This window comes from Larus michahellis, chromosome 1, assembly GCF_964199755.1.
Source record: "Larus michahellis chromosome 1, bLarMic1.1, whole genome shotgun sequence".
In the NCBI taxonomy this organism is placed as follows: domain Eukaryota; kingdom Metazoa; phylum Chordata; class Aves; order Charadriiformes; family Laridae; genus Larus; species Larus michahellis.
In genome coordinates this window covers 4457565-4480281 of record NC_133896.1, presented here as the reverse complement: position 1 = coordinate 4480281, position 22717 = coordinate 4457565, and the positions used below count along the sequence as shown (strand labels likewise).

The window sequence follows — 22717 nt, the reverse complement described above, 5'->3', positions numbered from 1 at the left end:
AGGTGACCCTACAATGCAGCGCTGGAGCAAATAGTTTATTTTGAAAACTACTCAGAAACTAAGCTCTGTGGCATACATTGATCTTTTGCACCCATTGAATATATTTCACAAAATCAGTTGTACATATATCTGCAGAAAAGGTTCAGAAGTAGAGCAGAGAATGAAATCCAACCAGCGTGTTGCAGAAATCTATCTATGGCTGGTCAAAGCCTGCCATATATCTGATCCCTGAGCCTGGTTGTCTGATACCTCAGCTCCTGCTCTCAAGGTGCGTGGTCCAAAAGCAAGCAAACAAAAACCTGCTAGTAAATTTACATAAGCACGTCTTCATGTAAGCTCAGGGATAGAGAGCTTAGTGATTAATGTAGGTTATTGCCTTCCTTCTCCCTCTTTTACCTGTCTACAGACTTCAGGAGAGCTGGGATGTTCCTCCTGTGCTTAGTTGTCTTCCTCCTTTCCACTTTCCTCTCTCCCTTTATCCTTTGCTGCGGTCATTGGCTGTGTTGGTCAGAGCGTATTTCTAGGCTAATCCTCACAGACTCTCAGCAATCCTTGGGCTCTTTGCTTTCCTGGCCCCAGCATAAATCACAGCATCACCAAATGGCTGAGGTTGGGAGGGACCTCTCGAGGTCCTCTAGTCCAGACCCCTGCTCAAGGAGGGTCAGCTAGGGCAGGTTGTCCAGGACTAAGTCCAGTTGCGTTTGGAGTATCTCCAGAGATGGAGACTCCACAACCTCTCTGGGCAACCTGAGCCACCCTAGACCAACACCCTTCCTGAGGAGGTGGAAGACAACAGCACGTTATCAGTGACATCTAACAAGGAGAGGAAGGAACTACCATCTGCATATGGGCATGGAGAAAAGGAAAAAAAAGAAGCAAAGCTCCTCTACTCTCAGCAACAAGCTCTGATTTCCTTGCCCATGGGCTGTTATCCAACCTGCCCCTCACAGTGGCCAGGGCGAGGACTCCCTTGCCCTGGACAGTAAACTGCCCTGGAGAGTAAACCAGCTGGAGGCTCTGCTGACCTCTTTCTCCCTTTAATCAGAGGAGAAGGTGCTCTGAGGGACAGAGCTGGAAAACAACTAGAGAAGGAAGCAGGACGGACGCTGCACAGGACACGTGGTGATGCTGCTAGCGGCGAAGGCTCCTGAGCCTTTTACACCCAGGATGTGAAGTGGGGCTTATTGCCGGGGACAGGCGCTGTCAAACAGAGAAACCTGGTTCCCACTGTAGAGTTGGGTCAACGTGTTCTCCAGCCCCCCCAGCGTGAGGAGCGTGACCGCATTCTTGTCGTTCTCGGCAATGACCGCCCAAGCCTTCCTGTGGTTGTTGTCCACCTCGCAGCAGGCACTTGACCAGATGTAGCTGGGTTTATTAACCCTCCCCTTGGCAATATAGTTGTTCCCAGGCACGGCGCCCACGACGACGTAGGTGGTCTTACAGTCCTGGGTCTTATTCTTCATCGTTTGCTGCTCATAGTTTTTCCAGGCACCAATGTTGAGTTTCTCATCCTGGGGGACTATGTTGGTGAGGGTGAAGGTAGCGTTCATGCTGTTGGAGTCGTTGTGATGTCCACACGGGTTCAAATGGCCACGGTGCAAACCCTTCAGGTCCCTGTAGTCTTTGAGGATAGCTTGGCTGTCGCCGAGTTGCTTTAAGGTAACGTTGAAATCTTTTAAGAAGGTACTTGTTTTTTCCATAGTTTTGGGATAATTTAGACCCACCAGCTTGACAGGTAAGAAGAGGAAAAGGTGTTAGTGTTGGGGATGGGAGTAAAGGATCAGGCTTCCCTGGAGCAGAAGTCTCTGAGTGCAATTCTAAAGCTGCTCCTCCCAGATGCACACAAGTTAAAAAAAATAAAAATTAAAAGCTCAGATTTTGACTGCTGTCAATTTGAGTTGTGACCTTTGAAACCCAGCCTGCAGTGGGAATGTGGGTGGACGCATGAGAGAATGAGCATTTTCCACTCTCAGGTTTGAAAGGTGACTCTGGTGAGACACCTCCCCTGCCACATCTGGTTCCCTTTCCCCCTTCTCCACATCTCACATCTGCACAGGGCTCTCCCTAATCATCCCACCTGCATCTAAGCATGTTATCATCAGCCCTGGCCTTTGCTCCATTCAGCCCCATTTCCACAAGAGCTCTCTCAGTCTCCATGGAAGATTTTCATGCCTTTGTTAATCCAATCTGACAACAGCCTTGTGTTTTACAAGCTTAGGGAAAACAAGCACACAGATATCCTCTTTGAAGGTCTTAAGGAGTCCTTGAAGGTGGCCAGGGTGAGATGAGGATGAGCAGAAGAGCCATGGAGCCCTACCAGGAGGAGATGAGGAGGACTCAGACCCTTCTGCCCTTCTCCTGCTTCACCCCTCTCTCGGGAAGAAGTTTGTGTGGTTGGTGCAGGTGTATCACACTCCTGAAACACCAGTGTTTGCCTCCTCTAATCTCATGGCAGATGTGCTGGGAAACTGGTCCTCAAGGTGATTTTTCCCTGGGAGGGCTGTAGTTCATTGTGAGGATGAAGCTTTTTGCTGAGTGAGCAAAAATACCTCAATGCAAGTGGGATCGGCTGTTGCAGTGCTAATAATGTGTCTCAGAGCTGATCTGTGCCAGGGAGCACAGGTGTGTTCCTTCTGTGCCACCACTGCAGAGACGTTAGAAATTATTGGCTTCTTCAAGGAGCTCAGAATGCCCAGAGACCTGGGGAACGTAAATACTGCCAAAAGACCTCTGAAAAATGTTAACAAACCCACAGATTTCTCAGGTGCCCTGGGTCCATGGTCCAGGAGGAAAACAGAAGTTTCTGTCCCCTCTAAACGTGGAGGCTGCAGCAGTGCAACACCAAACTAGTTGCCTGAGTTCCTATGAATTACAAGGGTTTTTCATACCTATGACACCTTTCTTTTCATTTTTAGGGAAACGTATTTAGCCTTCCTCTGGAACAGGTCATATGGCTTTCTCCTGTGCCGCATTTTCACCTACATTCCCCGCTGCTACTGTGTCCCTAGCAATGACCTGAATTTCCTCTTCATCTGTCCCATGATTCACTCGGCCTCTTTTACTGATGGTCTGAAGTTTGTCAGAAGGACGTGTGGGAGGGCCCTGTAGCTTGCAGAGGTCTGTGTGTCTGGTGGATCCTTCTGAACCAAGCCAGAGGCAACGGCGGTAAGGGGCGACACAGGTGGATGGAGATCACGCACTTCTGACTTGACTGGTACTGGTCCTACGCACTTTTCACTGTCTGAAATGTCACTCAACAAATTTACTGTGTTAATCCAACCCTCTCATCACTGCGTGCCTTCACCTGGACTGTTTCACTTCTCTCATGCCGCTTACAAGGCCAAATTGACTCTTACTTGGGAGCAAATAAGCTATGTCAAGGACACAAAACAGCTCAGGGTGGAGATCAGAGCCCAGCACAGCTGGTCCCTCAAATTTACCTGCAGTTGGATGTCTTTTCCCCATCGTTTGGTCCCCCACCACAGCATGGGACAGGGAGCGGACTGGACTTGGACTTAATGGAATGCCAATTAATGTAATGTAGTATAATGTTCCTGTAAGGTCAATGCAGAAATATGGACACCTTTAGGATATGACTCATCTCATCCTCCTGCTGATGTCTCAAATGCATCAGAGGACTCGTGTGCTGAAGGTGCTTGAAGTTAGATGAGACGAATCCCATCCAGTGGGTCCATTTGCATGTGTGGGGGGGGGTGGGGTGGGAGGAAAAAGAAGTATTTGCTAAAAGGCTGCAGCTCATCTTTTAATGACTGGAGGGTGACGCGCTGTAGGAGAGGACACTCACCTGGGGCTCAATCATCCATGGGTTAGTTCTCGGACAAGGTGTGGGATTGTATACGTAAGCGGAGTACACGGGAATACGCCGGGTCCTGTCGTACAGGGTGGCAAAGTAATACTGGTTCCCGTAACGCTGGCAGATCCAGGCTGGGTTCTGCGGTTCCAGGGCTTGATTTGGGGGGGTTTGCCGGAAGAAAAACTGAGGGCATGAACCTTGAAAGGATGTCACCACCTCACTGCGTCCCAGCCAGAGGCAGGTCGCCGAGACCTGCAGAAGCAGCAGCAACAGCATCGCAGGGAGGATTTCAAGTGCTTTTACTCACCTGTAGAGCAAATGCAGAGAGACACTTATCTTGGAGAAAGTTCATCATTTTTGTGCTTGTGGGACAAGGCCGGCAGAGGAGGGGACTATGAGAGACCAAGGAGGGGACAACTTCAGTCCTCCTGGATATGGAAAAATCAACAGGGGAATAAAGGTGAGATCTAAAATAGGTTTGAGGTGCCTAGAGAAGGCGGCAGTGGGAGAAATCAGCCCCTCTGAGGAGTGACCCAAACCCATCCCATGTCTAATCAGCTCACACAGCAAAGTTTTCTTGGAACAGAGGCATGCTGTTGGGCAAGGCCACCTTTTCCAGCCTACCTGTGTTGGCCACGAGCTCAGCAGGAAGGCAGAGTCCTGAATGCCAGCACCAACAGGGTTGGTTTTGGTTTTGTTTTGGAGTTTTTTTCATTGGCACTGCAGAAAAAAGCCTGTAGCAACCCAGGGGTTCCTCCATTCTGCTCTGAGGACCTTCCCACCACAGCGGACCTGCAGGTGGGCCCATGCTTTGCCCAACCACCTGCAATGCTGCACTGGGCTTTAGCCTTGCAGGGGATTTGGAAGGGAGATAACAGCGATGCTGTGCTTCCTATATAGCCCTGTCCCCATCCAAGTTCACACAGACGTGCATCTCTTCCATAACTCCTCTGTGCTCGCAGCAGGATTAACCTCTGCTGAAGTTAGATCAGATGTTTACCCCAAAGTGATCCAGCCTGAGGTCCTGGCTCTCAGACAGCTGACATTGGGAAAGCTGTGCCCTGCTGCTCAGCTTGCATTTTTGGGGCGTCCAACTCCAGACAATGAGCTTACAGAGCGAGAAGAGGCCGAGCAGATGGTAGCAGCAAGCACAAGGGGTGACGTCTCTGTCTCACCAGCACCCTGGCTGCTGCTATAGCAATACTGAGGGGCACAGGATTCCTGCTGACCCACATCTTTAGCTTTCCTGATTGTTTTTCCTGCACAGTAAAAGGCGCTGGTGTGGGAATTGCTATTTCTTGAAGAGAAACAGGTCCTATTTTGTCTTACTCGGCTGTTGACGTGATTTTCAGCAGACAGCGAGATCTTTCTATTTGGAGAAAAGTGCTCCAAAATTCCCTGCGATGCTGGCAGCAACGCAGAGTGCTATATCTTCTTTCAGATGCACCGCAGGCTTTGGGGTAGCAGTGGATTTCCATTTTCATTGCTAGCTGTTGGGGCGGACGGGTTTTGAAATATCTGGCATTTAAAATAAGGCAGGCAGGACAAGCAGCTAAAAGGATTCATGGGAGAGAAAGCTGTTATGGCCTCTAAAACACAAGCCCACCTTTAGCTGGGGAAATGTCTGAGCTGAGGACCACTGGAGACTTGGAAAGTCACCCTGCACATTTGCCCTTTTCTTACGCTTGTCCCTGACCCTCATGTATTTGTTTCCATTGGATTCAGGGTATTGACCTAGGGATGCCCTTGCTCTGACCCAAGACATCTCGTTCGTTATCTCTTTACCAGCGCTGGATCCGGAATATGGTGACCTGTAAGCTGAAAACTGAGAAGAGTGAACCATAAAAAGTGACTTTTTCCAGTACTCTCCAGAGCGTGACAGTATCTGCCCCGGCTCAGGCAGAAAAGTTACTGAAAAGTCCTTCTTTTGCACCACCCCCTTCATGAGCTTAAAATATATCTAACTTAATTTCAGATATATAGAAACCAACCTACCGTGTGAAGGAGCAGCACACAAATAGTATTTTTATGCACAGGACTCCGCTCAGCAGCCCCAAAGTGGTAGAGGATTTTCAAATGCCTCCGCTGCAGCCCAGCCTGAAACTGGCCATGACCTTGGGGCAGTTTATATAAGATTTCCAGGAAGGCGGAAATGCACATAATTCTGTTTTGTTAGATTTCTCAAACGGGGTTTAGAGGAAGTTTGTCCAGGGGTGGAGCCAGGACCTCTGTTTTTGCAGAGCTCTTTTGCGAGGTCATGGGCAGAGTTATGGCACCCAGCAAGCTCCACAACTCTCTTATTCAACAGTTCGATGTGAATTTTCCAGGTGACTTGGCAACAGAAGCTTTACTATGCAAGGTGTTGTATGGTATTTCTGATAACCTTGAATCAAGCGTTCCCTCCAGTTGTGAGCCAAACTCGGTCAGTGTGCCAAAGCAAGACCGTGAATCTACCCTTCCCCAACGCTGCACGTGGAAGAGGGTACAAACCCAGCGCTCATCTGTGTGGTGCATGTCATAATCAACAGGCAATAATTCATAAGATGAGTGGTGTTGCCAGATCAGGTGTAAAGGAGTGCCTGGCTGCACTCGCCGCTCTCAGGTCAGGAGGGGACTCTGCACCCAACATCTTCAAGGCATCTTGTACAACCTTTGTCAGATGCCCGTGTAGCAGACAGGGGCATTCAGATACAACCCGATGCCTGGCGTTGGCTCTAAGCTAACCAAGACCTTGCTGGAGCCTAGGGAATAATTCATCCTCAAAGAGACATCCAAGACAGGCAGGAGAAATTGCAATCATCAAGATGAATAATTTAAAAAAACCAAGACAGAATCTGTTTTCCTACAATTGGACATCTCAGTTCACCATCAGGCATCTCCTTGTGCATCTGTTCCCAAGGCTTCCCATACTTAGTGTTCCCCCTCATAGTGGGGTAGTTTATTCCCTTTGGGAATAGCATTCCTTTTCTGAGATTTTGATCTGAGCACCACCACAAGTGAATTTTTTTCCTGGAGCACACCTGATTTTATTTTTTCACAGACCAGGGATTAGCTCATGTGGTGACAATTTCCCAGCTTCTTCCAGACTCTTCTGCCTCTAAGTGTCTCTCTCATACTCTCTGGTTCTTTACTTTTCTATGCTTTCCCAAGTCATTCCTTCTGTCTTTGCCCTCCCTAATACAGAATACAAAGAGCTGCAAAATACAGTGCATGCATCAACTCGAATTTTCTTCTTGGAAGGGGAATGTTAGAGCTCAGCAACTGCAGCCCACCCTGTGAATGACTGGAACTTTCAAAGAAGGGGCCTCCCTGAATCTTTAAAACCTATTGGCATTCAATTACAGGGTACAATTAATGCAGTACCCCACAGTGAAATGGTCACGGCTGCACTGGAAGGCTTGGTAACCCCTAATGGCAAACCGCAAAACTTGAAAGTGTGGACCTGGGGAGAAATTGCCATGGAATTAATCAATTACGGGCGGAAATATGGTCCTGTTAATGTCCCTTCTGCCAAACAAGACCCGAAAGGGTTACGGCGGGCAGAATTGAAAACCCTCCTGCACCCTAATCATGAGCAGGTGGCAGCACTCACTAAACCACCAGATGGGAGGGATATACCAAATAGGCGGAGTGTGCTATGGACCGTGGCATGGAGAAAAGGAATCCCCTGAGATCTTATGGATGGGCTACAAACAGACAAGCTAGAGAGGTTAATTAGGGGATGGCCAAAGAAACTGGTGGTCCCTCGAGATTTAATTGATTTAGGGAAGTCAAAAGAACCTTGGGATAGCGATGTCATCCCCAGTGCTCCCCTGGTGCCCCTCATGGATTTAACTGATGGGAAACCACCAGTGCTGGCGGCAAACTAACGCCTTCGCTCCCCTGTAGTGGGCGGGGGGGCAGAGGATGGGTACATGTTAAACAGCTCACTATTAATAAGCAAGGCGACCCTTGTGATTACTTGTTTTGTAGGACCTAAGCAAATCCCAGTAACGTTTGTAGTAGATACCGGTGCCCACATTTCAGCTATTAGCATAAAAGATGCAGAACACAGCGGTATATCATTGTCTAAGCGACATTTGTTTGTGGCAGGTGCATTCGGTAACGTTCAGGCACAAGCAATGGCTATGGTCAGTTTACAGCTACCAGGGGAAGAGGCAGCAGCTTCGGTGTTGATGGCCGTGGGATTATTTCCATTTAATCTCTTAGGACTTGATATCCTGAAAGGCAAAGCATGGATAGATGATAAGGGAGGAAGCTGGTCTTTTGGTGCCCCACTGGTAGAGATAAGGCTCTTAAAAACTGCGCTGTTACTTCCCCCTTCAAAACTAACAAATATCAAACCCTACTATTTACCTCTTGGAGCACGGGAGGGAATAGCGCCAGTGCTAGAAGACTTAAAAGAACAAGGAATTGTGGTTCCTACTCACTCCCCTTTTAATTCCCCAGTATGGCCTGTCCGAAAACCAAATGGCAAATGGAGGCTGACAATAGACTATCGGAGACAAAATGCATATACTGGCCCACTAGCCGCTGCGGTGCCAAATGTTGCTGATCTCATAGCCACTATTCAGGAGCAAGCACACCCTATTGTGGCAACCATTGATGTTAAGGATATGTTTTTTACGGTCCCTTTGCAACCTGAGGACCAAAATAGTTTTGCTTTTACCTGGGAAGGACATCCGTTTACTTTTACACGACTCCCTCAAGGATACGAGCATTCTCCCACGTTAGCCCATCATGCTTTAGCAAGAGAATTAGAACAAATCTCACCAGAGGCAGGAGTTAGAGTTTACCAGTATATAGATGATGTGTTAATAGGAGGGAGACAGGTGGAAAAGGTTCGAAAACCACAAAATGATATTATTGTTTATCTGGAGAATTTGGGATTAAAAATCCCACCTGAAAAAATCCAGACCCCCTCTAATGAGGTCTAATGAGGTCAAATACTTAGGAATTTGGTGGAAAGGGGGAATGACATGCATCCCTAAGGATACCCTTTCCACACTAGATCAGGTAAAGATGCCTGAGTCAAAGAAGGAACTGCAGCATGCATTAGGGTTACTTGTATTCTGAAGAAAACATATCCCAGACTTTTCTATCATTGCAAGACCACTATATGATTTATTGCAAAAAGGCGCGTCCTGGGACTGGACTCCAGTCCACAAAGAAGCTTTGCAGCTTTTGGTATTTGAGGCAGCTCATCACCAGGCCCTTGGCCCAATACACCCTACTGACCCCGTGCAAATTGAGTGGGGGTTTGCCCAGTCGGGATGGTCGACGCACTTCTGGCAAAAAGGCCCTGAAGGACCCCCTCATCCCATCGGGTTTTACTCCCGCAGCTTTAAGGATGCAGAGAAATGGCATACCGTATGGAAAAAGGGACTGTTTGTGGTTAGCTTAGCATTGCGGGAGGCAGAACGTACCATCCACCAACAGCCGACAGTGCTTAGAGGCCCTTTTAAGGTAATTAACACTGTTTTAGCTGGAACACCTCCCCCTGACGGGGTGCCACAAAGAGCTTCAGTACAAAAATGGTATGCACAAATAGAACGTTATTGTGACATCCTTAAGGTATCTGAAGGCACTATCAAGAATTTGGTTATTCAAGAGGAAGTAGCCTCAGATCGGGAAGATAACATACCCGCTCCTGTCATGCAAGTAGCCCCCCCATTTTCAGAACAATTGCAAAATGTCTGGTTTACAGATGCTTCTGCCAAACGAGAAGGCAAGAGATGGAAATATCATGCAGTTGCACTACAGATAGACACCGATCAAAAAATAGTCACTGAAGGGGAACGCAGTGCACAAAGTGGGAGAATTCGTGGCTGTGCGGAGTGTTTCTCAGCATGAAGCTCAGTCTACCTCTCCTGTCTATATCTACACTGATTCTTTTGCTGTTTTTAAAGGGTGCGCTGAGTCGCTTCCATTCTGGGAACAGAACAGGTGGGAGGTCAATCAGGTGTCCATGTGGCAAAAAGAAAAGTGGCAAGACATTCTAACTATTGCTAAACAAGGGAATTTCGCAATAGCATGGGTCGCCTCCCACCAGGCGAATGAAACTCCAGCTAGCCGATGGAATAACAGAGCCGACAAGCTGGCCTGACTTGCCCCTTTGCGGAACGAACCAGTGGTGGAGAATTGGGAACGACTCTTGGAGTGGTCTAATGGGAAATATTATGTACTAGTAGGGGTGGAAATTGTGTCAGGCCTGGTGCAAGCTGAGGCTTTTTCCCGTGCCACGGGAAAAAGCACTGTTAAGGCCTTGCAATGGTGGTTCAGTACTTTCCCTAAGCCACAGTCTATTCAGTCAGACAATGGCTCTCACTTTACTGCCAAGGTCGTACAAGATTGGGCAAAAGAGAAAGGAATTCAATGGATGTTCCACACTCCGTGTTATCCTCAAGCCAATGGAATAGTGGAACACACTAATGGTCTTCTCAAATGATTCTTCAAGCCCCATGAGTCAGGATGGGACGAGCGTCTTTGGGAAGCTGTCACGCATGTCAATAGTCGATGGGGGACAAACGGGTGTCCGAAAATTACAGCCTTCTGCCCACAAGGCCCTGCGATAGTCCCAGCTACATGTGGCCTGGACCACCCCACTAAACCTTCACATTACCCTGCACAACCAGTCCTGGTAGAGCTACCTACTATAGCGGCATTTCCCCTAGTGTTAAGCACGCCTCTTAATAAGTATGCCTGGGTAGCGAAGGATGCCCTAGGCAAAGAACATAAAATCAATACAAGATGGATTGTCCCATCTTTTTAGTAACAGTTAAACCCGGTTCTTGAGCCGAACCGAGGACAGTTTTTCTTTTTTGTTTTAGGAGCTGCCCGCTGGAGACTCCATCGCAGGCTATATTGGAGATACACGTGGATATCAATATTTTGCATTGTATTTGTAACAATTGCTGTGTTTGTGTTTTTAGGATGTATTGCATATTACCACAGAAATGGCTTTGGGCAATCATTCTCTTTGCCCTGAATCCCTGGGGAAGCTTCAGCTCCTCAAGTACTAACCTCAAATGGGAAAATGAGTTTGTAACCTTAGGAAAACCCGTAGGCAGTGTGTTTAATCTTACTAACTGTTGGGTGTGTGGAGGACCGTTTAGCATGGAAAGCTGGCTGTGGACCTCCATCCCCTTTTCCCCCAAATGGCTAGTCAGCAATTATAGTGAAGTTGGAAATAATACCTACTGGAAAGAAGAAAGTATGCATCTCCTTGGCCAGTATGATACCCAGCCCAAGGCCAATATTGCCTGAACCGCACCCAGCCAGGTGGTACTTTCGTGGGAATTAGTAGATGTGACTGGACCTTCACATATGCAAATCATAAGCCTCCTAATAGTACTTATGTGGTGTCCGTACAACAAGCCCATGGCCTCGCAGTCGATGGTGTAGCCACGGGTGCTCAATGGGCCTGGGTGAATGAAGCAGGGCATGAGAAATTATTTTCTGGCTTCTGGTCCCCTACTAATATGACCACAAATGAAACTCATGGAGAGCGGCCATTTACTATAAAACTAAAAGTAACATGTAAATGGAGGAATAACACAGGTACCTGGTCATGTCACGCTGTGGGCCATGCCTTTTTCCTCGATTCATACGGGCCATGGCTAAATCTGACAGTCTTCAACCCTCTAGGGATGGGCAATTCAACTTATTTTCAAGTGCCCTCCACTCCCACTGGTTTATTTGAAAACGGCACTAAAGCTCTAAAAGGCCACTATTGGATTTGCAGACATCGTGCATATAAAGTGCTGCCAGCAAATTGGACTGGAGTACGTTATGTTGGAATAATTCGCCCCTTGTTTTTCTTACTCCCTGAAGATGGTGGTGATAATTTAGGCGTTAAACTGTATGATGATCTCACATGGAGTAAGTGATCTATTAATACAGGTCTGACTGCGGGAAGTGGACAAAAGTAGGGGAAAGATGAGTGGCCCCCCTGGCGAATCATTGAACGTTACAGGCCAGCCACCTGGAACCCCCATGAGTGGATTAGCGGTGCTCGAGAACCTATTTATAATCTAAACCGTATAATTCGACTCCAAGCTGGTTTAGAACTTATTACTAATGAAACTGCTCGCGCCCTGGATCTATTGGCAGACCAGACCACGCAAATGCGAACTGCCATTTTGCAACACCGCATGGTTCTCGATTACCTGCTAGCCGAGGAAGGAGGTGTTTGCGGTAAATTAAATGATTCGAACTGTTGTTTAAAAATTGATGATAATGGTCAAGTTGTTAAACAAATAACCTCTGGAATAAGGAAATTGGCCCATGTCCATGTTCAAACCTGGAAAGGCTGGGAATTTAATCCCTTCTCATGGCTTCCAGGTACCCCGTGGATTAAGAATGTCCTGTTTTATACGTTGTGTGGTATAGCAATGTTGTTCTTTTTACCATGCATTGTTCCGTGTTTGATACAATTAATTCAGCGCATTGTAACCAATATGCAGTTTGTAGCCGCTCCATCACCAGACGGTATCAAATATATCCGTGCAGTGTACCAGCCAAAGTGTTTGGTTGTAGAAATTGTGTGACCAAATGCTTTTTTCTTCCTTTATTATCCTCTCTCTCTATCACCACCTCAGACCCTGAAGACAGCAACAGCAACAGTTTGAGCCACGGAGTGGTGTGAAAGACTGGAACTTTAAAATAATTGTCTCAAAGCTTGCTTAAGCTTCTGCAAATCCACGGCAGGCTTGCAGGCCAATAAGAAGCTTGCTTGTGTCTATTTAGCACCTTCTGCAGACCATCTTGCTAGCCAGTCACCACCCAAAATTGCCATCAGCTGAAGAGGGTGTGTTGCTCCCCCAGCTGGAGAGGCTGTAGCCCTCTGGCTATCAGAGTGGCCAGACTCTGCCTAGCCTGGGGCCCACCTGAGCCTGTGTTGTTAACTCCAAAATTGCTGAAGCCAAGCACTGCCCAAACAGCAAGGGAGCAGGAAAAGATTATATGGCAACCGTGTAAAACGACAATTAGCTGGGCAAAGGCCACCGTCACGCTGGTTGGTCAACCTATGGACCGACCTGGGCTACCTGGACTATAACTGGCACGGCGACCCACCACAATTTAGGAATTGGGACCGAGACCGCCCCCCCACCCCATCAATCATGGACCAACGGGATGCTGCTGAAATTCTGGAGGACCGCCGAGACGTTGTCGGGCCTGTGGTGGTGACTATACTCTTGCTTTGCTCTGTAATACTGCTTCTCTTTTCTGCCTTTCCTCTACTTCTGCCTTTACTCTGTTGCTTGTGTTAGTGACTTTTGCTGGGGAATAACGGTAAACCTGCAGTGAGCGGCATCTGACATCGTTCGCATCTAAATTTCACACTTGGAATCATTGCGAACCTCTCCCAGGCCCAACGTAGTTGGACCTGGATGTAGCACACCCTTTCTCGGATGCCTGGGAGGATGCTCCTGGAGCTGGGGACCATGGGGCTGGGGCAGGTTAAGGCTGGTATCTCTGTAAGTGAGATGGTTTGTATGAGCTCTTTGCACCGTGATCCACTCTGTTCATGCACATTCATAGGAAAAGTAACTGGAGTCGGATGGTGACACTGTTGTAGGTGTTACGGCATCTTCAGATGGGATTTGGACAGCCTACCTCCTGCAAGGATGTATAGGTACTAGGGCATTAGTAGTAGTGGAAATTCCAGTGGGAAGCAAATTCCGATTCACGTGTAAGGTGACCCTACAATGCAGCGCTGGAGCAAATAGTTTATTTTGAAAACTACTCAGAAACTAAGCTCTGTGGCATACATTGATCTTTTGCACCCACTGAATATATTTCACAAAATCAGTTGAACATAAATCTGCAGAAAAGGTTCAGAAGTAGAGCAGAGAATGAAATCCAACCAGCGTGTTGCAGAAATCTATCTTTGGCTGGTCAAAGCCTGCCATATATCTGATCCCTGAGCCTGGTTGTCTGATACCTCAGCTCCTGCTCTCAAGGTGCGTGGTCCAAAAGCAAGCAAACAAAAACCTGCTAGTAAATTTACATAAGCACGTCTTCATGTAAGCTCAGGGATAGAGAGCTTAGTGATTAATGTAGGTTATTGCCTTCCTTCTCCCTCTTTTACCTGTCTACAGACTTCAGGAGAGCTGGGATGTTCCTCCTGTGCTTAGTTGTCTTCCTCCTTTCCACTTTCCTCTCTCCCTTTATCCTTTGCTGCGGTCATTGGCTGTGTTGGTCAGAGCGTATTTGTAGGCTAATCCTCACAGACTCTCAGCAATCCTTGGGCTCTTTGCTTTCCTGGCCCCAGCATAAATCACAGCATCACCAAATGGCTGAGGTTGGGAGGGACCTCTCGAGGTCCTCTAGTCCAGACCCCTGCTCAAGGAGGGTCAGCTAGGGCAGGTTGTCCAGGACTAAGTCCAGTTGGGTTTGGAGTATCTCCAGAGATGGAGACTCCACAACCTCTCTGGGCAACCTGAGCCACCCTAGACCAACACCCTTCCTGAGGAGGTGAAAGACAAGTCAGCAGCACGTTATCAGTGACATCTAACAAGGAGAGGAAGGAGCTACCATCTGCATATGAGCATGGAGAAAAGGAAAAAAAAGAAGCAAAGCTCCTCTACTCTCAGCGACAAGCTCTGATTTCCTTGCCCATGGGCTGTTATCCAACCTGCCCCTCACAGTGGCCAGGGCGAGGACTCCCTTGCCCTGGACAGTAAACTGCCCTGGAGAGTAAACCAGCTGGAAGCTCTGCTGACCTCTTTCTCCCTTTAATCAGAGGAGAAGGTGCTCTGAGGGACAGAGCTGGAAAACAACTAGAGAAGGAAGCAGGACGGACGCTGCACAGGACACGTGGTGATGCTGCTAGCGGCGAAGGCTCCTGAGCCTTTTACACCCAGGATGTGAAGTGGGGCTTATTGCCGGGGACAGGCGCTGTCAAACAGAGAAACCTGGTTCCCACTGTAGAGTTGGGTCAACCTGTTCTCCAGCCCCCCCAGCGTGAGGAGCTCGACCGCATTCTTGTCGTTCTCGGCAATGACCGCCCAAGCCTTCCTGTGGTTGTTGTCCACCTCGCAGCAGGCACTTGACCAGATGTAGCTGGGTTTATTAACCCTCCCCTTGGCAATATAGTTGTTCCCAGGCACGGCGCCCACGACAACGTAGGTGGTCTTACAGCCCTGGGTCTTCTTGATCATCGTTTGTTGCTCATAGTTGTTCCAGGCACCGCCGTTGAGTTTCTCATCCTGGGGGATTATGTTGGTGAGGGTGAAGGTAGCTGTCCTGCTGTTGGAGTCATTGTGATGGCTACTGGGGTTCAAATGGCCACGGTTCAGACCCGTTAGGTTCTTGAAGTCTTTGAGGATAGCTTGGCTGTCGCTGAGTTGCTCTAAGCTGATGTGGAAATTATTTAAGAGGGTCCACTCTCTTTCCATAGTTTTGGGATAAGTTGGACCCAACAGCTTGACAGGTAAGAAGAGGAAAATGTGTTAGGATTGGGGATAAGAGTAAAGGAGCAGGCTTCCCTGAAGCAGAAGTCTCTGAGTGCTGAGAAACCATTTTTTGTCATCTCAGTTTATGAAAATGCATGAATCAGAGAGAAATTCTAAAGCTGCTCCTCCCAGATGCACACAAGTTAAAAAAAATAAAAATAAAAAGCTCAGATTTTGACTGCTGTCAATTTGAGTTGTGACCTTTGAAACCCAGCCTGCAGTGGGAATGTGGGTGGACGCATGAGAGAATGAGCATTTTCCACTCTCAGGTTTGAAAGGTGACTCTGGTGAGACACCTCCCCTGCCACATCTGGTTCCCTTTCCCCCTTCTCCACATCTCACATCTGCACAGGGCTCTCCCTAATCGTCCCACCTGCATCTAAGCATGTTATCATCAGCCCTGGCCTTTGCTCCATTCAGCCCCATTTCCACAAGAGCTCTCTCAGTCTCCATGGAAGATTTTCATGCCTTTGTTAATCCAATCTGACAACAGCCTTGTGTTTTACAAGCTTAGGGAAAACAAGCACACAGATATCCTCTTTGAAGGTTGGGTGTCTTAAGGAGTCCTTGAAGGTGGCCAGGGTGAGATGAGGATGAGCAGAAGAGCCATGGAGCCCTACCAGGAGGAGATGAGGAGGACTCAGACCCTTCTGCCCTTCTCCTGCTTCACCCCTCTCTCGGGAAGAAGTTTGTGTGGTTGGTGCAGGTGTATCACACTCCTGAAACACCAGTGATTGACTCTTATCTGGGAGCAAATAAGCTATGTCAAGGACACAAAACAGCTCAGGGTGGAGATCAGAGCCCAGCACAGCTGGTCCCTCAAATTGACCTGCAGTTGGATGTCTTTTCCCCATCGTTTGGTCCCCCACCACAGCATGGGACAGGGAGCGGACTGGACTTGGACTTAATGGAATGCCAATTAATGTAATGTAGTATAATGTTCCTGTAAGGTCAATGCAGAAATATGGGCACCTTTAGGATATGACTCATCTCATCCTCCTGCTGATGTCTCAAACGCATCAGAGGACTCATGTGCTGAAGGTGCTTGAAGTTAGATGAGAAGAATCCCATCCAGTGGGTCCATTTGCATGTGTGTGGGGGGTGGGAGGAAAAAGAAGTGTTTGCTTAAAGGCTGCAGCTCATTTTTAATGACTGGAGGGTGATGCACTGTGAGAAAAGACACTCACCTGAGGTTCAACCAGCCATGTTTTAGGTCTCTTGCCAGGTGCAGGATGGTAGACGTAAGCAGAGTATACGGGAATACGCCGGGTCCTGTCGTACAGGGTGGCAAAGTAATACTGGTTCCTGTAACGCTGGCAGATCCAGGCTGGGTTCTGCGGTTCCAGGGCTTGATTTGGGGGGGTTTGCCGGAAGAAAAACTGAGGGCATGAACCTTGAAAGGATGTCACCACCTCACTGCGTCCCAGCCAGAGGCAGGTCGCCGAGACCTGCAGAAGCAGCAGCAACAGCATCGCAGGGAGGATTTCACGTGAAGGGCTCTTGCTCACCTGTAGAGCAAATGCAGAAAGACACTTATCTTGGAGAAAGCTCATCATGGCCTGGAGTCCTTTTTGTGCTTGTGGGACAAGGCCAGCAGAGGAGGGCACTATGAGAGACCAAGGAGGGGACAACTTCAGTCCTCCTGGATATGGAAAAATCAACAGGGGAATAAAGGTGAGATCTAAAATAGGTTTGAGGTGCCTAGAGAAGGCGGCAGTGGGAGAAATCAGCCCCTCTGAGGAGTGACCCAAACCCATCCCATGTCTAATCAGCTCACACAGCAAAGTTTTCTTGGAACAGAGGCATGCTGTTGGGCAAGGCCACCTTTTCCAGCCTACCTGTGTTGGCCACGAGCTCAGCAGGAAGGCAGAGTCCTGAATGCCAGCACCAACAGGGTTGGTTTTGGTTTTGTTTTGGAGTTTTTTTCATTGGCACTGGAGAAAAAAGCCTGCAGAACCCAGGGGCTGGAAGCCCCCGTTTCACCACAGCAGCGGACCTGCAGGTGGGCCCATGCTTCGCCCAACCACCTGCAGTGCTGCACTGCGCTTTAGCCTTGCAGGGGATTTGGAAGGGAGATAACAGCGATGCTGTGCTTCCTACATATCTCTGTCCCCATCCAAGTTCACACAGACGTGCAGCTCTTCCATAACTCCTCTGTGCTCACAACAGGATTAACCTCTGGCTCTGGAAGGCAAAGGGGCTCAAGGAACCTGGTTGGTATTCAAAGACCACTTCCTCTAAGCTCAGGATCGGTGCATCCCTAAGACAAAGAAATCGGCCAAGGGACGCAGGTGACCTGCATGGTTGAGCAGGGAGCTTCTGAAAAAGCTCAAGTAGAAGAAGAAAGTCTACAATAAGTGGAAGAAATGACTAACCCCTTGGGAGGATTACAAGAATGCTGCCAGAGCATGCAGGGATGAAACAAGGAAAGCCAAGGCTGCCTTGGAATTACACCTGGCTAGGGATGTCAAGCTCAACAGGAAGGGCTTCTACAAGTATACTGGAAGCAAAAGGAAGACCAGAGAAATTGTGGGCCCACTGTTGAATGAAACAGGAGCCATGGTGACAGAGGATGCGGAGAAGGTGGAGTGACTGAATGCCTTCTTTGCTTCAGTCTTTACATCTTGGCCCAACCCTCAGGAGTCCCAGGCATTGGGGGAATTAATGGGGAAAGAAGATGACTTCCCTTGGGTTGAGGAGGATCGAGTGAGGGATCAGTTAGATCAATTAGATATTCACAAGTCCATGGGCCCCGATGGGATGCACCTGACAGTGCTGAGGAAGCTGGTGGAAGTCATTGCTGGGTCGCTTTCCATCATCTTTGAAAGGTCCTGGAGAACAGGCGAGGTGCCTGAGGACTGGAGGAAAGCCAATGTCACTCCAGTCTTCAAAAAAGGCAAGAAGGAGGAGCCGGGGAACTACAGGCTGGTCAGCCTCACATCCATCCCTGGAAAGATGATGGAACAGCTCATTCTGGGCGTCATCTCAAGGCATGTGGAGGAAAAGAAAGCCATCAGAAGTACTCAACATGGATTCACCAAGGGAAAATCACGTCTGACTAATCTGATAGCCTTCTACGATGACATGACTGGATGGATAGATGAGGGGAGGCCAGTAGATGCGGTCTACCTTGACTTAAGCAAGGCGTTCGACATGGTCTCCCCCAGTATCCTCATAGGGAAGCTTAGGAAGAGTGGGCTTGATGAATGGACAGTAAGGTGGACAGAAAACTGGTTGAAAGACAGAGCTCAGAGGGTCGCGATTAGGGGCACAGAGTCTAGTTGGAGGTCAGTGAGGAGTGGTGTTCCCCAGGGGTCAGTACTGGGTCCAGTCCTCTTCAATATATTCATCAATGACCTGCATGAGGGGATAGAGTGCATCCTCAGCAAGTTTGCCAATGACACAAAGCTGGGTGGGGTGGCTGACACACCAGAAGGCTGTGCCGCCATCCAGAGAGACCTGGACAGGCTGGAGCGCTGGGCAAAAAGGAACCTTATGAAATTCAATAAGAGCAAGTGTAGGGTGCTGCACCTGGGGAGGAATAACCCCATGCACCAGGACAGGTTGGGGGTGACCTGCTGGAGAGCGGCTCTGTGGAAAGAGACCTTGGAGTCCTGGTGGACACCAGGATGACCATGAGCCAGCCATGTGCCCTTGTAGCCAAGAAGGCCAATGGCATCCTGCGGTGCATCAAGAAGAGTGTGGCCAGCAGGTGGAGGGAGGTCATCCTCCCCCTCTACTCTGCCTCGGTGAGGCCGCACCTGGCGTCCTGTGTCCAGTTCTGGGCTCCCCGGTTCAAGAAGGCCAGGGAACTGCTGGAGAGGGTGCAGCAGAGGCCCACCAAGATGATGAGGGCACTGGAGCATCTCTCTTATGAAGAAAGACTGAGGGATTTGGGTCTCTTCAGTCTGCAAAAAAGACAACTGAGGGGGGATCTTATCAACACTTATAAATACTTAAAGGGTGGGTGTCAGGAGGATGGGGCCAGGATCCTTTCACAGTGATGCCCAGCAACAGGACAAGAGGTAACAGGCACAAACTTGAGCATTGGAAGTTCCACCTAAACATGAGGAGGAACTTCTTTCCTGTGAGGGTGGCAGAGCCCTGGCACAGGCTGCCCAGAGAGGTGGTGGAGTCTCCAACTCTGGAGACATACCAAACCCACCTGGACGAATTCCTGTGCAACGTGCTCTAGGTGACCCTGCCCTGGCAGGGGGGTCGGACTAGCTGATATCCAGAGGTCCCTTCCAAACCTATGATTCTATGATTAAGTTAGATGAGATGTTTACCCCAAAGTGATCCAGCTTGAGGTCCTGGCTCTCAGACAGCTGACATTGGGAAAGCTGTGCCCTGCTGCTCAGCTTGCATTTTTGGGGCGTCCAACTCCAGACAATGAGCTTACAGAGCGAGAAGAGGCCGAGCAGATGGTAGCAGCAAGCACAAGGGGTGACGTCTCTGTCTCACCAGCACCCTGGCTGCTGCTATAGCAATACTGAGGGGCACAGGATTCCTGCTGACCCACATCTTTAGCTTTTCTGATTGTTTTTCCTGCACAGTAAAAGGCGCTGGTGTGGGAATTTCTATTTCTTGAAGAGAAACAGGTCCTATTTTGTCTTACTCGGCTGTTGACGTGATTTTCAGCAGACAGCGAGATCTTTCTATTTGGAGAAAAGTGCTCCAAAATTCCCTGCGATGCTGGCAGCAACGCAGAGTGCTATATCTTCTTTCAGATGCACCGCAGGCTTTGGGGTAGCAGTGGATTTCCATTTTCATTGCTAGCTGTTGGGGCGGATGGGTTTTGAAATATCTGGCATTTAAAATAAGGCAGGCAGGACAAGCAGCTAAAAGGATTCATGGGAGAGAAAGCTGTTATGGCCTCTAAAACACAAACCCACCTTTAGCTGGGGAAATGTCTGAGCTGAGGACCACTGGAGACTTGGAAAGTCACCCTGCACATTTGCCCTTTTCTTACGCTTGTCCCTGACCCTCATGTATTTGTTTCCATTGGATTCAGGGTATTGACCTAGGGATGCCCTTGCTCTGACCCAAGACATCTCGTTCGTTATCTCTTTACCAGCGCTGGATCCGGAATATGGTGACCTGTAAGCTGAAAACTGAGAAGAGTGAACCATAAAAAGTGACTTTTTCCAGTACTCTCCAGAGCGTGACAGTATCTGCCCCGGCTCAGGCAGAAAAGTTACTGAAAAGTCCTTCTTTTGCACCACCCCCTTCATGAGCTTAAAATATATCTAACTTAATTTCAGATATATAGAAACCAACCTACCGTGTGAAGGAGCAGCACACAAACAGTATTTTTATGCACAGGACTCCGCTCAGCAGCCCCAAAGTGGTAGAGGATTTTCAAATGCCTCCGCCGCAGCCCAGCCTGAAACTGGCCGTGACCTTGGGGCAGTTTATATAAGATTTCCAGGAAGGCGGAATTGCACATAATTCCGTTTTGTTAGATTTCTCAAATAGGATTTAGAGGAAGTTTGTCCAGGGGTGGAGCCAGGACCTCTGTTTTTGCAGAGCTCTTTTGCGAGGTCATGGGCAGAGTTATGGCACCCAGCAAGCTCCACAACTCTCTTATTCAACAGTTCGATGTGAATTTTCCAGGTGACTTGGCAACAGAAGCTTTACTATGCAAGGTGTTGTATGGTATTTCTGATAACCTTGAATCAAGCGTTCCCTCCAGTTGTGAGCCAAACTCGGTCAGTGTGCCAAAGCAAGACCGTGAATCTACCCTTCCCCAACGCTGCACGTGGAAGAGGGTACAAACCCAGCGCTCATCTGTGTGGTGCATGTCATAATCAACAGGCAATAATTCATAAGATGAGTGGTGTTGCCAGATCAGGTGTAAAGGAGTGCCTGGCTGCACTCGCCGCTCTCAGGTCAGGAGGGGACTCTGCACCCAACATCTTCAAGGCATCTTGTACAACCTTTGTCAGATGCCCGTGTAGCAGACAGGGGCATTCAGATACAACCCGATGCCTGGCGTTGGCTCTAAGCTAACCAAGACCTTGCTGGAGCCTAGGGAATAATTCATCCTCAAAGAGACATCCAAGACAGGCAGGAGAAATTGCAATCATCAAGATGAATAATTTAAAAAAACCAAGACAGAATCTGTTTTCCTACAATTGGACATCTCAGTTCACCATCAGGCATCTCCTTGTGCATCTGTTCCCAAGGCTTCCCATACTTAGTGTTCCCCCTCATAGTGGGGTAGTTTATTCCCTTTGGGAATAGCATTCCTTTTCTGAGATTTTGATCTGAGCACCACCACAAGTGAATTTTTTTCCTGGAGCACACCTGATTTTATTTTTTCAAAGACCAGGGATTAGCTCATGTGGTGACAATTTCCCAGCTTCTTCCAGACTCTTCTGCCTCTAAGTGTCTCTCTCATGCTCTCTGGTTCTTTACTTTTCTATGCTTTCCCAAGTCATTCCTTCTGTCTTTGCCCTCCCTAATAGAGAATATAAAGAGCTGCAAAATACAGTGCATGCATCAACTCGAATTTTCTCCTTGGAAGGGGAATGTTAGAGCTCAGCAACTGCAGCCCACCCTTTGTCGGCTGTATTTATTCTGAAGCTTAAGGAAAAACTTTAAAATAAATATTGCAGTCAATGGTGAGAAGGGATCAAGAACTTACCTTAAAGCAGAATCTCAGAACAAGGAGCTGAACCGTTCCTTCACTCTTCTTCCTGGAGAAATGGTCGTCTGTTCCCTCAAGAGTCCCACTGCAATATATAGCAGTCATAAATCTGACCCTTTTTGTAAAGAGAGAAACTCACAGAAAAGAGACGATTTCTACCGTTATTCAGGGAAGATTTGTTCATGCCTGCCCAGAAATGAGGTGACAGTTGCTATTTGCTGTTTCCTCAGGATTTCTCCCAAGTTTGCTGACTTGCAGCATCACGTGTCTGTCACAGCACAACTGGGTCTGGTGGTTTCCCTTTCCATTTCCTCATTCCCTGTGGGGCTCTGCCGCTGCTGCTGCAGCACCTACACGCGTTTCTGTTCCCAGCAGACCATGTCTGGTGGCATCAGACCAACCAGCCTCTCTGAGTACACGCAGATGTTCATCGTCTGCTCTTCTTCAGCCCCTCAGAATATAATTAATATGGTCAGGCTATGTATTTTCCCTTCCCTGATTGCAAAGTCTTTGTAACAGCACTTATTCATGCCATCCCACAGATACTGGGGGCACACCTTGGTCTCTGCTTGCTGCCTTACAGCCACTGCTGAGCCTGTGTTCAAATAGGATCCCAATCTGACCAGAAAGGCAGCTGGTGGAGACGGTTTTCTCCCCTTACGGGTGGATAAAAGGGATCTGGGAGGATGGACACAGAAAATAAGGTTTGGTAGGCTGTACTCGCTTGACCTCAGAGAGGAGAGGGAATGAGAAGGGTTGGCTCCTATGGTCTCTCCAAGGACAGATGGAGGA

The 22717-nt window shown here is 48.5% G+C and overlaps 2 protein-coding genes across 3 annotated transcripts; both read right to left on the bottom strand.

Moving 5' to 3' along the window:
* Positions 1–26: 26 nt before the first annotated feature.
* On the bottom strand, positions 27–16579 carry LOC141737671 (endonuclease domain-containing 1 protein-like). Of its 2 annotated transcripts, none has more exons than XM_074572611.1 (3): positions 16461–16579; positions 3806–4121; positions 27–1727 (listed from the first exon to the last, which is right to left on the bottom strand). In XM_074572611.1, the coding sequence occupies exons 2-3, from the start codon at positions 4088–4090 to the stop codon at positions 1182–1184; spliced, it is 831 nt and encodes a 276-aa protein (XP_074428712.1). In that variant the 5' UTR covers positions 4091–4121; positions 16461–16579; the 3' UTR covers positions 27–1181. The 2 variants fall into 2 exon arrangements, with proteins under 2 accessions (XP_074428712.1, XP_074428711.1); XM_074572610.1 differs by lacking the exon at positions 16461–16579 and adding an exon at positions 5810–5891.
* Positions 13526–22195, bottom strand: LOC141737670 (endonuclease domain-containing 1 protein-like). The gene is made up of 3 exons (XM_074572609.1): positions 21923–22195; positions 16461–16781; positions 13526–15243 (listed from the first exon to the last, which is right to left on the bottom strand). Exons 1-3 carry the CDS (start codon positions 22028–22030, stop codon positions 14698–14700), a joined length of 975 nt encoding a protein of 324 aa, XP_074428710.1. The 5' UTR covers positions 22031–22195; the 3' UTR covers positions 13526–14697.
* Between the last annotated feature and the right edge of the window lie 522 nt (positions 22196–22717).

Coding starts and splice junctions, on each gene's coding strand:
- LOC141737671 (XM_074572611.1), bottom strand. CDS start 4,090: ATGCTGTTGCTGCTGCTTCTGCAGGTCTCGGCGACCTGCCTCTGGCTG. Junction 1,728..3,805: donor CATGGATGATTGAGCCCCAG/GTGAGTGTCCTC, acceptor TTACCTGTCAAG/CTGGTGGGTCTAAATTATCC.
- LOC141737670 (XM_074572609.1), bottom strand. CDS start 22,030: ATGACTGCTATATATTGCAGTGGGACTCTTGAGGGAACAGACGACCAT. Junction 16,782..21,922: donor TTCTGAGATTCTGCTTTAAG/GTAAGTTCTTGA, acceptor TTTGCTCTACAG/GTGAGCAAGAGCCCTTCACG. Junction 15,244..16,460: donor CATGGCTGGTTGAACCTCAG/GTGAGTGTCTTT, acceptor TTACCTGTCAAG/CTGTTGGGTCCAACTTATCC.